Source organism: Microtus pennsylvanicus, chromosome 4 (genome assembly GCF_037038515.1).
Source record: "Microtus pennsylvanicus isolate mMicPen1 chromosome 4, mMicPen1.hap1, whole genome shotgun sequence".
Lineage (NCBI taxonomy): Eukaryota > Metazoa > Chordata > Mammalia > Rodentia > Cricetidae > Microtus > Microtus pennsylvanicus.
The window spans coordinates 22,536,213-22,552,324 of record NC_134582.1 but is presented as its reverse complement, the minus strand read 5'-3'; the positions used below and the strand labels follow the sequence as shown (position 1 = coordinate 22,552,324).

Here is a 16,112-nt window from a genome sequence, read left to right as displayed (position 1 = left end):
CATAAGACGGAGGCTAATCTACTTCCCTGGCCACACTGACAAAACTGTAGTTAAAGGGCAGTTTGAATGACCATGCACACAAAGATTGCCTATCAGGAGGTGACGCTGCTGTTACCTGCAATGAATGAAATCTGGCACAGGGTTATGCTGGCTGAATGAGGCTGCGTCGAGGTTCATGCAGATCTCAACATTGTCCCCCGCCATGATGCGCACAGCTGCCTTGTTTTCATCCTCAAAGATCTGCCTTTGCAAGGAGGCACACAGGAGCAGCATGAAGTCATCTGACAAGACAGAAGCAGCCACTCCTCAGTTTCTAAAAGGCCACACACGGTCACCACATGGCACATGTGAGCCTTAGCAAACAAGTGAGCTGTGTCCCCAAAGAGCATACTAGCTTCTAAGGTTGGGACCAAGTCCCCATTTTCTGACCCAGTATAGGGACAGCAGAGGGAGTATAAGTTCTGGGGGGCTGGCAATGGTGGCATCTGGGTGTTGTCATGTCCAAATGCTAGGTGCCTGCTTCCATGAATCTTGGGGTGTGGTGCACTTTGCACCTCCCAATGCTGACAAAGCTGTTGGAACGTGGGCACATCTTTCCATAGGAGCTAGAGATGGACATTTCTGCTCTTTCCTCTTACCAGTTGCTTTGCTTTTGCAACCAGACTTTTCTTGGGGCTCACACTGAGCAGATGTGAGCAGGCAAATGCAGTAGACAGCTCATAGAAAGAACGTGGGCATGGCTTTGAGTTGCCACAGCAGAGCTCCTGGCCAGGTCTCTGGAATGCTCCCAAGGCACAGGCAGCTTCCTTGTCTTTAAAATGACCCCAAACCTTCTGTAGTGGGGAAGTCACTCTGGAATTCTCCATGGCACTGTCAATCCCGAGTGTTTGGGAAGTGCTGCTCCAACCAATCCATTTCCAGCGATCCTGGAAGGTTTTGCATGCAGCTCTCCTGTGATTGACATCTGTGGGCTCCCTGGTGCTGCCACAACCCTGTCTCTCATTTTGGTCTTCCTGCCATGGTAACTGGAAATGGACTCAATTTGCAAAGCTCTCTCTCTAGTCTATCTTTGAATGGGAGAGGTGTTGGGAAGTGAATAAACTTTGATGTTGATCTATTCATCTTGCAAATGGAAGCGAACAAGTAGGCACTATTGGTCACTTTGTATATAAATACGTAAGATAAGCTTCATACACTTATAAAGTTCAGCAGAGGAACTAAAGGCGAAAACGTCTAACACATGAAAAATAATGAACAAATGTAAGCCCAAATACCTACGTCTGGTGGTCCTACAAGCAGAAACACAGACAAGAAACACTTACAGACAAGAAACACTTACAGACAAGAAACACAGGGTTGGGCCGCACGATGAAATCTGGGAAGTACAGCCACTTGATGATGTTATCATTGAAGTGGGCACCCTTGAATCTCCATGGGTAATCTGTGGGGGGCAGGAATGAGCAGGCACAATCAGTTCCCTGGCGCATCTCTACCTTCTCCGCTGTGCACAGCCTATGGCTGGGATCAGGACAGACTCCCTGGGCAGAGTGCTCACCTCGGCAGGGGGCAGGTGGGATGCCGATGCAGACGAAGTACTGGAAGGTGATGATGCAAGCCAGAAAGCAGCAGTACTTGGGCCAGACCTCCGCGATGGCTTTTCTTCTGCGTCGATACAAGACACCGATCAGCCAGCAGGCATGAATCATGGCATAGAAATCCATCCGCTGTCCAATCACGTTCACCGACATTAGGAAACAGGTCTGTGTAAGGATGGTTAGGAGACAAGAAAGATTGGGTTTATCAGACATGGAAGGGACTCCAGAGACCAGGATTTCTCTGTCTGCACATGCACAGGTCCCCGAGGAGTGTCATTGTTGAGTGTCTTTTAGCACGAAGATGAAAATGCTGGATGATTACCTCTGAGAGAACTGACTGTGCCTTTCATAGTAATGGCTTCAGCAGTGGCAAAAATGATAGGTATGATGTCCTGGTTAAAATACCACCATTGCAAATCCATTCCACCAATTCCATTATAGATTATCATGATAGAATCCCACTCTTCTGCTCAGCTTATTACTATTCTCTCATCACCATTTCAGGTCACAAGAGTCTCCCTCACCGTTTATATATTCAAAATGCACATGAAGACAGGAAATCTATTCTTATTAAGAAATGACAGTTCAGATGTGCTTAGATGGCTCTGGAGACCTAGGGAGCACATGTATTGCTATGGAGTGGGGTACTGACTCCTGGCTTTTGAAAACTCCAACTTAAGCTAAGCGGACTCATCAGCTTCAGTGGCTTTCTGAACCAACAGGAATGTGTCACGACTTCAGTGACCAACCAGTCCAAAGAAACTATTTAAATTCTTATGAAAAAATAGCAAACACACGAGCAAGAAAACTCACCTCTAGGCCGAACTTGTAGAAGAAGTAGTTTATAAAATATTTGGCACAATTGATAAGTCCATCATCTAGGTGTAATCTTGTGATGTCATGAAATATAGTTTTGGACACTGGCGCGGTCAGGTTGTTTCGGCCTCGATAGTACTCCTGATGGCGGTAAATGGTGACTTCAAAGGCCAAGATTGCCAACATCAGGAGGTTATTCTACAAGCAGAAAGGGAGAAAGCACATCTATGTATCCCAAAGGCCTCGTGATTTGGTACTTCAGGACAACTACAGGAAATCACCGTATTCAAGTCTGGATGTCTAAAAAGCAATGTCATATTAGATCTCATTGTATTCAGTGTAGCATTGAGCCTATTTCTCTGTCTTACTTACTGAGGACCTAACTTCCTTGTGAAATGGGAACTGTTGTGGTCGTAGGATCTAGCCTCTCTGGACATAAGACTGTAGTTGTTTCTTTTCCTTGCTTGGTAAGTATATGACACATGCCAAGGGAACAGCATCCAGAGATCTTAGAGGAGGCTAGTCTGACCTTGTTTGCAACCCTTATATGCAACATATTACAGGGATATCTGGGAAAGTCACTGAGCTGGGGAACAGGATGACAGAGATTGAATTTAACACCTCTGTCCTCTGTCCAGAGAGAGAGACAGAGCTTGCTGAGAAGCAAGCTCAAGATGGAAAAGTCCTTGTCATAACAATAGTCACAACAAGAGGGTAGATACATAGGAACAGGTGGCAGAGGCCATCTCTCAGACTTTCCAAATATCAGTTTGTCTTATGTGACAGCTATTTGGACAGTAACTGTTAGAGAAGATCTAGAAATTACAGAATATGGTGTTTAATATATTTAAAACCCCCAGGTGTAAAGATTTCATCTTTAAGGGTCTTGTCAGCAGTTAGGACAATGGTTAAAGCTTCTTGAGTTATTCATCAAAATGAAATGTACAAGAATGTATAAGAATCTAAACGGTTTTTATTTCATTAAGTCTCAATGATTATTTTCGATCAAAATATGCTATATTACTTTGTAATGTAAATATGTATTCTTTATTAGATGTTCAAGAATCAGAAATTAATAGCAAGTATTTCTTGTAATGCTGTTATATCTCCTTCTTAGAAATAATTACTATTAACAGTCTGGTAGATTTTTATCTAGGGCTTTTCTTTATTTCTAGAAAAGGTTACAATGTATACAGTGTTAAAAATTTTTTCCTTTTTCAAACACTTAACAATGTACGTTGGACTTGCTTCAGGTCTGATGTGCCTACCAACTTTGTCCTTTTAACAGTTACATGAGGAGTTGTTGCTGAAGGTGTTGGGTATTTCAATGAACTGAGCTCAGGCTGCTAAGTTGATTTCTTTCAGCACAAAACAACACTGTATAATACTAATTTTAATGTCTAGTCATTTTTGACATCTACTAAGAAAACAAAGTTACCATTGGAGGGGCTAAGAAGCATCTAATGGGGGAAGGTCGCAAGCTATAGAGGCCCAGAGGCCCAGATGAGACATAGAAAGCCTTACCCTCAGGTAGACAAGCAAAGGGGAGGACTTCCTCAGGCCGACCCACTCGGTGGGATCAACAGGGGCACTGTAGAGAAGAGACTTGTTCAGCTCATTAAGGGGTATGTTGGTTTGATTTTCATTGGGCTGAAAAGAAGAAAAAGTGGGATGACAACAGCTTATGAGATTGACAGTGTTCAGAGTCACCCCCTTCAGCCTTGATCAAAGGAAGTTCTGTGGGGTAGGGAGGGGAGGACCCATTTCACTTGGGGAGGAGTCTCAGGTTAAGAGCAGCTTTCGGTCCACCAAGGGGCCAGAGTGGTCCTAATGTGGGTGAGGTGACTTAAGTTAAACAGAATATCTCCCCTGATCCTCTTAAGGTCACTGAGGAAGGACCCCCAACTTCGAGGCTCACCAAGGAGCAGTTGACAGAAAAGTTCTCAGGCTTAATGGTTTGCAGCTGGTACAACATTTTGCAGACGATGATCACACATGTCCAGACAGTGCAGACACTAGAAGCCACGCGGCGGAGTTTGGCATAGGGCAGAGCAAATGCCCAAGAAATCAAAAATACATAGTTGAACAGAGACACCTGGAAACACAAAATCAGAAATGGGGACAGAAATACGTGGCATGGCACGACATTCACAAGGCAGGACAATGTGATTCCAGTTCAGCAAAAACTGGTTGAGTTCTTATGTGTAAGGTACTGTTCTAGGTGTTGGTCATTCCAAGGATATAGGGGTGCTGTGGTCTTAAAGATACTCTATCTCATAAAGCAGACAGATATACAATCAGTATCAATATAATAATAACAGCTAAGTTATATACATAGTTGTAAATGTCCCTATAACAGCATCCTGAAGGGTCCACAGGTTGTGGAAGATACAAAGTATGCTCAAAGCCAAGGATACAGAAGCAAAGGATGAAGGCAAGAGGTAGCATGGTGAGGATAGGCCAATGGATAATGGGAAATATTAGGGCTGGTCATAGGTGCAGGATGGAGATGCAGCTGCAAGTCAAACTTTGACATGTTCCTTTTGAACCAAGAAATGGCACATGAACTCACTCTGCAGGAAAAAGGTCTTGTGGCAGAGAGTTTGAAGGAAAGATTTGTAACATATTTGGGTAAGTGGCACAGAGGAAATGAAGGCGAAATGTAGTGCCAGAGCCCAAATCTACAGCAGCTGGGGAGATGCGGAGTTAGGGATTCCATGGCTGCATGGAAGTATGTGGCTCTGAGATTGCATTACAAGGAATACATGTACTGGATTGGAACAGAAAGTAAAATTAGCTTGACTTGACAGCCAACTAATTTGAACATGGTAGGTTAAGGACAGAAACTGTGAGACATGACATCAGTTTTTTTCGGAGGGGGGAGTCTAAGTGGGTGGAATATCATCACTAATTCTTGAAATATCAAGAATTTGCTAATTTAAGGGTAAGGACAATATTCAGCTTGACTGTTGGCTCTGGGCCACGCAAGTGTTTATCAAGAAGACAGATATCTTCAGATCTAATCAGTCTCCACAGCTCAAAGTTTCTTGAAGAATACAGAAGCGCCACTTTCTTCTTCAACCACAAAACATATTAACTTATTTTGATACCTTCTCTTGGGGCTACTAACATTCACAGGTGAAAGTTACCGCATGCACTCACTATAAAACTGAATATGTAGCAGCCATCAAGTTCTGTGACCTATCAGAGAAGAGGCTCCAAATCTGGCTTAGACAATGAAAACTGAGAAAATGTGAAAATCTGTATGCAGCATGCTGTTGACGACTCTTCTCTTTTTTGATAATCACTACTAGAGGCAAAGATTCTCCGAGAATTAATTGCTGAGATAGTAAGATAGAAAGAGATGACGCCCCAAATTAACCAAAGGAGAAAGATATGCTGTTTATAGGAATATTCAACAACCTAGAAAGTGAACCCAGAAAGTAAAACAAACTGAATGCTGTGTTTTATCAAAACCCTTTGATCCATGAATCGACTCTTCTCCCTTAGCCAAAGGTAGGGTCAATTTGAATGTTAAAGAGAAAATTGTATTAAAGGTATTTACTATGAAGTAAACCTCATATTTCTTTCATTGTATATCTTTAAGGCTCTCTGTATAAAGGCAGTACATGCAATTTGTACTTGTTTTCATTTTTCTAAGGGATAAGCAGATAGTAAGTCTTAATTCCTAACCGAGTTCAAGGTGAGGATTCCGTGCCCTCGGGGAGCATGTAAAAAACACGAAATCCATAAATGTCCCAGACAAAGCCACACAACAAGCACGCTGAACGGGTGAGCCATGGTATGATGGGGGTTCCTGGCTTAGCCTAACTCCTGGTGAGAAAGATGGTCCACCTGCCAGCAATTTGAGTTGAGAAGGGAATTATCTAAATAGGATTGATGTGGGCTGGGGGATTGCAGGCCCCAGGCCTTGTAGATGACAGAGAATGTCAGCTGCATTCCCGGAGAAGCAAGCTATCTAATATGAGGGACATGCGATTTGAACCCCACATCTCCCAGATGGTCCAGGAATGGCACTCCTGAGGTGGTCTGGGCTATAGTGTAAGGTTCTTAACTCCATGAGAGTATAAGAATAAGAGCTATCCATGACAACATGTTAGGTAGACAGGTCTGATGTGATCCCCTTTACACCCTGGAAAGGATGTCCAGTTGCAACATGGAGAAGGTTTCAGATGGAGAAAAGATGTGTATTTCCTAGTTATATAAAGGGTGAGATGATGTGGGCAATAGGTTCAGTTTTAGGGCTCACTGGCAGGAGTGCTTTGGGGAACACAAGGCATGAGGTTGTGTACTACCCATCAGAGAAAGCAGTGGGCTGCAGACAGATCAAGGCCTCATCATTTGTGGGTGTAGACTGGCGGCACTGGGCTTCCGGAGCACATACACTCATCCTCTAGATGGGGAATAGGCAGAGTAGGCTGTGCACAGAGCTGGAGCCAAAGGGCGACACAGGGAGACAGAGAAGGGGAAGGGCTAGGACAGAGGACAAGGTGTGCGTCACAGGACATGGTCCCCAGTGTCCGGCAAAGGACAGCCGTGAGGAGTCTCTCCAGGGAAGATATATGTATTGCTATCATCTCACAAATAGGAAAATGGGTTCAGCATGGTCAGCTACTTCATTCAACACCAAGCTGGCCCAAATGTCATGCACCTCACTCCAAACTCCTGTTCTCCGGCAGCATCATGAGCTAAGGAAGTTGTGGGCTCACCATCTCCCTGACAACAAGAGTCTATCTAATGGAATGCTCATCAAAAATGAATCCATGCTATATATGTGTGATTATGGGCCAGTGAGTGTGGTCAGAGGCCAGTAAACTAGAAAGGGACCAATGAGATAGCAGAAAAGAAGCTTTAAGGAGGGACTGGGGAGGGTACTAGTGTTTATGTGATATAAAAATAGATAATACCAGGGGAGAAAGATACATTGGGAATGGCGGCTAGGGCGATATGAGAAGAAACGGGGATAGGGGAAAACAGTCAAAACAAAATATGTATGAAAATATCATAAGGAAACTTGATATTTTCTATGCTAATTAATAAAGATATATAAAAACTAATAATAACGACCAGTCAAATATTTGTCCTGCAAACAATCCAGATGAATCAAAATATCCAGGGAAAGGCTGCTCATCCCTGAGCATAGTGAGATTCTGATCATCCAGGGATGGGGGCAGAACTGAACGCCATAATATCCTCTGCATGAAGCACATCCTCCATTTGTCTTAGGTGCCAAGCAGCGTGGCCTGGAGTGTTGTGGTCGAACTCTCTACAAGCTTCAGGCAGCAGGGTCTTGACCCAGGTTTGAGGGTAAAGATTCTGAATTTTTACCATCTGAAAAGCCATCCAGGAACGTTAGAGGTCTGCAAGAAAGACTGATGCTCGGCTGACATCATGGATAGAAGTATACAAAAACTATTTGACAAATAAATTGAATGAAGTTTGTTTCTCCACAGTGAACATGAAGGAATTGTTGACAGAATGATCCTTTTCTTTACCAGGAAGTAAGACAGAAGTAGGAGTCAAGCATACTGTCGATTTCATACCTTACAGAAACAGCAAGTGAAATGGACTCCCATAAAGAGTTCATTATGTTTTGGAACTCGAGTCTACTCCTTGGCAACACAAACTGGAATTTTACTTTTTCCCTCAAAGAGAACTTTGGGAGATATGGGGGGCAGAAAGCCCACATGGGGCAGAAAGCCAGCCCCCTACACACACTTCAGGAAGCAGCCTTTGCTTTTAAACCAAGCCACCTGGAAGCTAAGCCACGGGGCTTTCTCCTCCTTTCTCTGTCTCCTTCTCCACTCCACTAACCTTAAGTCCTCTGGATAAGGAAGCCTATACACTCACACGTGTCTTGATCCCTGAATGCCAGGGGCATTGTAACACGAATGCCATGGATGCTTAGACAGAGGAAACGAGGACCTTCCATGCCCTGTGTAGTCTGGGAGTGCCCAGCAAAAGAAGACTTGCCTCTTTCACGGTCACCCAGATGATGTACGAGGAGACGATCTTGATGATGTGCAGCTCCAGGATCCACCACATGAACACCTGCAACTTGTGAAAATACTCCAGGAATTTTAGGAAGAGCACAGTGAGGCGGTCAATCACCAGGAGCCACTTGTTCCTTAGATCTGCAAGGCAGTAAATACAGCCAGGAGCATGACCACGGCCTGCACTACTAACCAGAGCATCTCTTGTAGCTTTCAGGATGAAATGAGAGGCTGCTCAGTAGTTAGTGGATGCGTGCTATGAGCCTGGAGAAGAAGCACCCAAGACCCCGACCCATGCCATGCTGCTGATTCAGAAGATAAGTCAAAACACAAGGGACCATGTTACTATATTGGCCTTATAATTAAATCAGTGCAAAGAACTTTGTCTTGATTTACTTTTGAGACTATGCTAAATGACCTGAGCTCTCGGGAAATAACATCTTTTTCATCAAGCACAAATGACAAATGGGTGGTTAAGGCTCTTCATTTGCCTTTAATAAGTAAGAGCATCAGATCTACTTGTGGGCAGAGACAGCTTGTTCATCCTTAGAATCAGTATGGTTTCATAAAGTGTGGCCAACTTCTAATCATCCTTTTTTTTTTTTAAAAGATTTATTAGGAATACAGTGTTCTGTCTGCATGTATGCTTTCAGGCCAGAAGAGGTCACCCATTCTCATTATAAATGGTTGTGAGCCACTGTGGTTGCTGGGAATTGAACTCAGAACTTCTGGAAGAGAAGCCAGTGTGCTTAACCTCTGAGCCATCTCTCCTGCCCCTCAAATAATTTTCTTAATTAAATAAACCATTGCATATTTTCTACCTTAGGGGTTCACACCATTGTAGCCTTGGACTGTCAACCTTACTGAAAGCCACAGAGGACAGTTTTGTCTTTCCATGTTTCAGTTCTGGAGCATGTCAACCCATCAGAGATAGCTGTAATGTGACTGTCCTTGGTCTGAACATTGAGTAAGTTAGTTTTTAGTTACATCAAAAATGCCTGTGACTCAGGTGGACAGTCAATGTAAAGAAACAATTCAGAGGTGTGTGCAGCAGAGCAATAAGGGTGTAGGGGGATTTTTGATAGGTCCCTTTTAGAAGAGTCCAAAGTCCTCATTAAAATAATATAATGAAATCCTAGCCTTAACTACTTGTCTGGCAGAATTGCCCGTCCCCCACTGTGGGGTGCAATCCAGATGTGAAAAAGGCATCTGGTCCTTATCTTGGGTTTTCTGAGATGAACTGGAGAAAGTAACCGGGCCTCGGGGCATGTCTTCAAGAGTAATTTGCCTCCTTATGTCACATTAGCAGAGATCCAGCTAAGATGTGTACAGCATCTCCCACTTGGCCCAGAGGCCACGCTATGCCACTGCCTGAGAATTATCACAGGGGCCAAACTCTCTGCCTTTTGCATCCTCTGTCAGCTAACATTTATCAACAACCATGTCTATTCCACTCCATTCATTCCTGGTTAGTACAGTTCTGGGAAGAAAGCTGGAGTGAGGGCAGGGAGTCTACTGACAAAAGATGGAGCCCTTAAGTCAGTGCTGCCCAAAGCACTGCCAGGCACTCAGACAAGTGTGCAATTACACACCACCTCCTCTAGCTCTCACACTGTAAGTGTTGGAGCAGAACTAGCAATGTATGCATATTGTCACTCTCCTTGACAAACCTCAGAACACCTTTCCCAAGAACAAGTCTCTGAAGGTGACATCAGAATTGCCAGTGGCTCTGTGCAGGGGCCTCTAGTGGGACAGGTCCTATGAGAGGTTCCCACGAGCAGCAGAAACCAGAACACACCCCTCTGGATCTCCCCACAGACACTCTGCCTACCATCATAGATTGTTAGCCAAGCATCTACCTTCCTCCATTTCAGTTAGACTAAAGGGAAATCATTGCAGTAATTGGGATATGAATATTATCACGATAGCAACCAAGACTATTCTTCAACTTTTATTAGACGAAATCACAGACAGTTGCTTAGAGAAAGTCACTCTGTCATTATGCTGCCAAAGGCAGGTGAGGAGAGAAGCTGGTTACCTGAGGTTTCTTCCTCCTCCGATTCCTCTTCCTCCTCTTCCTCCTCTTCAGACTCGTCGCTGTCTTTCCCCGGCTCACCCTTCTCTGCCTTCTTGGCACATTCTTCTGGCCTCTCCGCCCCAGGCTCCACCACTTTCTGCCCCTCAGGCTTCTCCAGGCTGGTGGTCATATTCATAATGGCTAAATCTGGGAGGCTTCCTTCAGGGTGGGCCAATCTGTGGGCAGAGAGCAACCGAGTGAGGAGGGGAAAGCAAGCCAGGAGGCTGCAGTCAAGGGGCAATAATGGAGGCCAAACCAAGGCAAATTGGTACGTGTACAAAGACCTTGTGCCATGGGCATTAGCGTCTCATCGTGTTTTGTAGGTTTGTTTAAGTTCTTTCTAAACACAAACTGTCAACTTAGCTTTGTTAGGTTTTCTTATTCAGGTGGTAGTGATTGGTCAGGAAGGAGAGCTATTAGCACCTAAACTTGACATTTTTTCCTGGAGGAAAAAAATGGTCAGAATTTAGGATGTAGAAGCATGAAATGGCGTCATGAAGAGCAAGCATTTCATGGCTTCACAGGGGGACTTACTCATTCTGGTGGATTGGTAATTTTTTCTTGAGGCTGCTCAAAGTAATTGAGATAGAAAGGAAAGAGAAGGAGGTGAGAACAGAGGAATTATAAGGAGGTCAGAGATCACATATCATGCCATATATCATCCACTATCACATAGGGGTATGCCAGGTGCGGGGATGACCTAATGCCAAGTGCATTCCAGAATGGTACCCGTAGTGGGCTTTCCCTAGGAGTCGAGGCTCAGCAGCTGATCTGAGTGGACAGAACGATTGGTTCATAGGGGAGAGGATTTAGAGACTCCCCAGTCGAAAGGCATCATGCTCTGTTAGCAAGGTTTCAAACCACCTTGCAGGAATCACGTCATTCACCGGTTACCTAAGGCTTTTTCAGATGATTAAATAATGTACGCTCTCAGCCAGCCTTGGCATTGGCTAATCTCATGCTACCAGCGGCTAAGCATTTGCGAGGAGAGCCACGCACTTCCGGGAGTGGTAAAGGCATCTGCATCACATCTCGTCTGGGGACCACTGATGTGCGCTGTGGACTGGAAGCTGCAGGGGATTCTGGAGGAGCCAGAGCCAGAGCGAGAATGCAGCGGGTGGGGATTTACGGCCCTGACAGCAGCCTGGTCCCACACCTTACGTCCCAGCAGACAGCACAAGTGAGAGCTTCGTCCCACACCGTAGTTTTGAGACAAAATATTGTGTTGCTCAGGCTGCCCTCGAAACTCCCAGGCCAAGCAATCCTCCCTGAGCTACCCAAGTGTCTGGGACTGTGGGCATGTACCATGTGCCTAATTTCCTAATTGCTTAAAAAAATGGGAAGCTCTTTATTCTTATTTAGGTGAATGTTATAAAAGACTCTGTAGATAATTAGAGCATTTTATGAACACGTATTCTGGAAATGCTAATCATTTCTTCCATTTGTAATAATTATTCTATTTGTTTCAACCTGGTTATGACAGAATAGACAATACTATTTTACAAACAGGATTGTAGAATCTCAGAAAATTATTTAACTTTTCTAAAATTTAGTTAATTTTATATCAAATAAGTAGATTTGCTTGGATAAATTCTAAGCTATCTTCATCGACAGCACATTAAAAACTCATCTATGGTTTGAAGGTAATGCTGGCTTGAGTCTGCATTGTCCTTGGCCATAGAAAGACATTCTCCTTGACAGGGGTCAAGCAGGTAGATTACAACATGCCAGGAGCAAACCGCTAATTTAAGGAAGAAAAAGTGTCTGAGGAAGAGTTCAGCCTAGGGGTGTGGCTCGGCTTGGGGGCGTGGCTGGGGATGGATGGGAATATGGCTGGGGATAGGGTTAAGCTGACATCCTACCCATGACTTAAATTAGCTAACTCATATTCTCAATTGCTGGGAAGCTGATTAGTTTTAAAACTGCAACAATCACGCTCCTTTCTGATGGCAATGCTGTGCCTTCATATTAATAACATCTGCGGGCCAATCTGGCAGGGCTCTGTGTGAGATGCATTTGGATGCAGCAGCAATCTGGTGTCAGAGTCACCAGCACGCACGTACTCTGGAACTGCTGCGGGCCTCCACTGTATACGTAGGAGGGTATCTGTCATGAGGACAAAGACTTCGGTCATTTATCCTACAGAACTGGTCATCTCGGATTACATTTTAAAGATGGTATAAACTTTGAAGGGACAAGATAACTCTCTAATAATCCCTGCTATTTGTAGAATGAGACTCCTAGTCATGAGACTGTTTCTAGTCATGGTGAAATGTCTTCAGTAAAGATCCCCCCAAACTGCTTGTCACAGCTAGGTCATACTGAGAACACCAGTTAAATGAAGGCAGTAGAGCCAGATTCGGAACTGGAGCTTTTGGAAATAGCTCTATACTGATTTCCAGACACTTGTTCACAAGTGCTCTGGGCCAGACAAAGTTGAGAGCAGAAGAGCTCTGGGCTCCGCCACTCATGTTTGCTGCACTCTGATTTAATTCATGAGGGACAACAGGGGGACGGACATCCAGGTAGTGTCTGAAGCATGCCACTTTATGTCTTAGGATGGGTAACAAAAAAGGAAAAGGGAAGAGACACACACTGGAGCTTGGTAACCCTCTGAGGTTTTCGTTGACTGTTTTCTTTCACTATATATTGAGGAAAACGTGTGCCCATGAAACACACATAATGAAAATATGTTAAATGTACAGTTGGTTGGAGCATCCTATTTTAAAATCATTTTTCAGATCTCTCATTTTTATCTTTATCATACTGATTTTTGAGAATATAATCAAGAAGAATGCCAAAGGCCTGTGTTCAGCATCAGAAAGCCTGGGACAGAACCTCCTAGTAGAAAGTCTCTACCTACATGGCTTGGCGAATTAGTGGGCCTGCCTCCTTAGCCTCAGCCTGCTTAACTGTAGGATGGAAACTGCTGGGTCTACTTCATAGAATATTTTGAAAGTTAGGATGGTTTCTGTGATGACTCACATCAGGAGGAGTTATGCAGGAAAACTTTAAGGCAAAGCCCCCATCTTCTAAGGAGAGATTTTCATGCTTGGGTGTGGTCGCCCGCATTATAAATTCATCCTCGTGAAAATCAGGGTTCAGCATGTGCAAGGGTCCTCTCACCGAAGGGCAGTGGAGAAGATGCTAAACATGGGTGATGATTCTGCTGCCTGCCCATCTGCACATTGAAGAAAACCCTTCTCATGGAAGATGCCCAGGGTTTGTTCTTTATGCTTTTTCACGGCTCTGTGCAGAGCTCTCAGTCACTGCAAAGTCAGGGCCCAGGGCTGGAGGAACTGACTGACCTCTGCTACACCAGCAGCTGGATTGGTCTCCAGAAAAGCTGATGTCCCTTCGAGCCAGAGAAGGCCACCCCAGGGAGACAGTCCCTGAGACTTCAGGCTGCAGAGCTCATAACGCTTGTCCTTCTTTACCAGTTTCACAGAGTGTTTTACTACCCAGAGGACAGGCTTTTACCTGGGACACCAGACAGATGTGGGATGACTCTGGGGAGTCTTCCTCCTGCCTCCTGACATCACACCACTTCACACATCTGTCTTCACAAAAAGCTCATTTCACTTCTTTACTTTTTCTTTCTTTCTTTTTCCCAGTTGTTCTTGTATCCTTGTTGCCATTCATCCGTCTGTGCGTGTGCGTGTGTGTATGTGAGTGTGCGTGTGTGAGTGTGCGTGTGTGTGCGTGTGCACGTGTGCGTGTGTGCGTGCGTGCGTGTGCGTGCGTGTGTGTGTGTGTGTGTGTGTGTGTGTGTGTGTGTGTGAGCGTAAAGGGGTTGTGAGATTTACACTCTGAGCTGTGGGCTCCTCACTATTAATTTTGGAATAAAAATCTTTATACCCTTCACACCACAACAAGGCAGATGACTTTTCTTTTTATTTATTAACCCAGCTCTTTCCTTTAAGGGCTGTGTATATCCCGCTCCACCTGTTTTGCCAGTTTTTATTCTTAGTGTGTATTCTGGGGACTCCTCTGGCAGGCAGCAATCTTGTCCTGCTCCAATTACCTCCTCTGCTTTGTGCGTTTTCACACCACAACTCAATGACTGTTAGTGAGGGCATTCTGTGCACCGGAGACACTCTCCGCAATGAACCAAATTGTGTGATGTGAAAGCCACAGAGGTTTAACTCAGTACTAAGACTAGGCTCTGAGAAGCTGCGTATTAAGCTAGCTTCCATTAAAGAAAATGGAAACTGGCCATTGTAAAATCCCTTAGTCTAAATTCTATGAACTATCCTAAGTGTGTGAAATACACATCACGCTCGCCCCTCTTGCAGGGATAAGAAGCACCTGACGTTCGGGAAGGAGGCACACTGTACATCTGCAGGGTTCACAATATTATACAGACCCAGTACAACGTCAGGAAGACAGAAATAGCTGATCTGTGAATTTAGCATCACATCGTACATGTATGTGTCCCATCTTACATGTATGGCACTGAGTTCTCTGCATAGAATTCAGAGAGGTTGTACATTTCTGCTTCTACATCATGTAATGAATGACTTCATTCCTGAGAAAATATTCGACTTATAATTTGTCAATTTTTCCACAATTTAATAAAATTATTCTATATCTTTTCCAAGTGGCCCAGTGCATGCTACCTTCTTTTACCACATATTTTGGGGAATGTAATATCTATCTGGTATTCTATATGTACATATTCTATATATATATGTGTGTGTGTGTGTGTGTGTGTGTGTGTGTGTATCTCTTTTTTCAAATCTACGAACTCATTTTTCTAACCACATTTTTCTCCTTATAAAATAACACTGGACCTAAAATATATGTGATGAAGGGCTCATCCTGTCATTCGAATTGGGTAAGAGGTTCAACTAAAATTCAGACACACTTTAAAGATAACGTGTTTTGAAATGAGAGTCAAGTGTATTTGATTAATGTTTCCTCTGGGGGTATATTAGCCTTTCTTCTGACTTTCTCCACGGATGAGAGATTTCACTGAAAGAAGGTGGTGGTAAAGCTGGAATATTTGAACATTTTAATTATTAAGGGTGAGTCTGATATTGATACATATCTTCTATGAAGATAAGTGATGTATGCTTTATGAAAAACAGCAAGCAGACACTTATTTTTTGACTGGACACGGGAATTAAGTAGCTGGTAAAGGTCCCCAACTAGAGTGAATCCTTCTCTAGTCAGCAGCTAGGATTTTCCGAGCTGGAATTGTCTCTCATGCTGGCTTCCAGCAGATGCCAGACAGTCCTTGTACAATGTTTATTTCTATTTGCTCAAGTGACACTCATTGTAAGGGAAAACAATGCTTAGTTTGTATTTCCTGTGGTGTGGGGACACACTGTGAATTCTATGGATGGAAAAAAAAACCCTTCTTTAATAGTTTGATATTTCTCGTAGAATTGTATTTGGAAATTGATTTGTTAAAAACCACACATCACCGTGGCCATTTTCTTCAACTAATGAGTAGGGCTAAGGGTTCAGCGATGCGGCATCTTCTGTGTACAGCACAGGGCATCCAGACCCGAGGAGCTTACACCTCTAGCCAAGGGAGCTAAGACAAGCAGGGTTCTGGAAGGAAAGCCTGAGAAACTGCCGCAGGAGACTGGAGGGTGGGCAGAC

General features: G+C 44.1%; 1 protein-coding gene across 1 annotated transcript in view; it reads right to left on the bottom strand.

Annotated features, from left to right (window-relative positions):
• Nucleotides 1–16,112, bottom strand: part of Piezo2 (piezo type mechanosensitive ion channel component 2) — a 285,223-nt gene that overhangs the window by 62,464 nt on the left and 206,647 nt on the right. Inside the window, exons 17-24 of the mRNA XM_075971116.1 lie at nt 10,464–10,678; nt 8,406–8,566; nt 4,330–4,506; nt 3,936–4,061; nt 2,409–2,609; nt 1,556–1,760; nt 1,340–1,441; nt 116–281 (exon numbers count right to left, since the gene is read on the bottom strand). Coding sequence (XP_075827231.1) covers nt 116–281; nt 1,340–1,441; nt 1,556–1,760; nt 2,409–2,609; nt 3,936–4,061; nt 4,330–4,506; nt 8,406–8,566; nt 10,464–10,678 — 1,353 coding nt within the window. The remainder of the gene's footprint in view (nt 1–115; nt 282–1,339; nt 1,442–1,555; nt 1,761–2,408; nt 2,610–3,935; nt 4,062–4,329; nt 4,507–8,405; nt 8,567–10,463; nt 10,679–16,112) is intronic.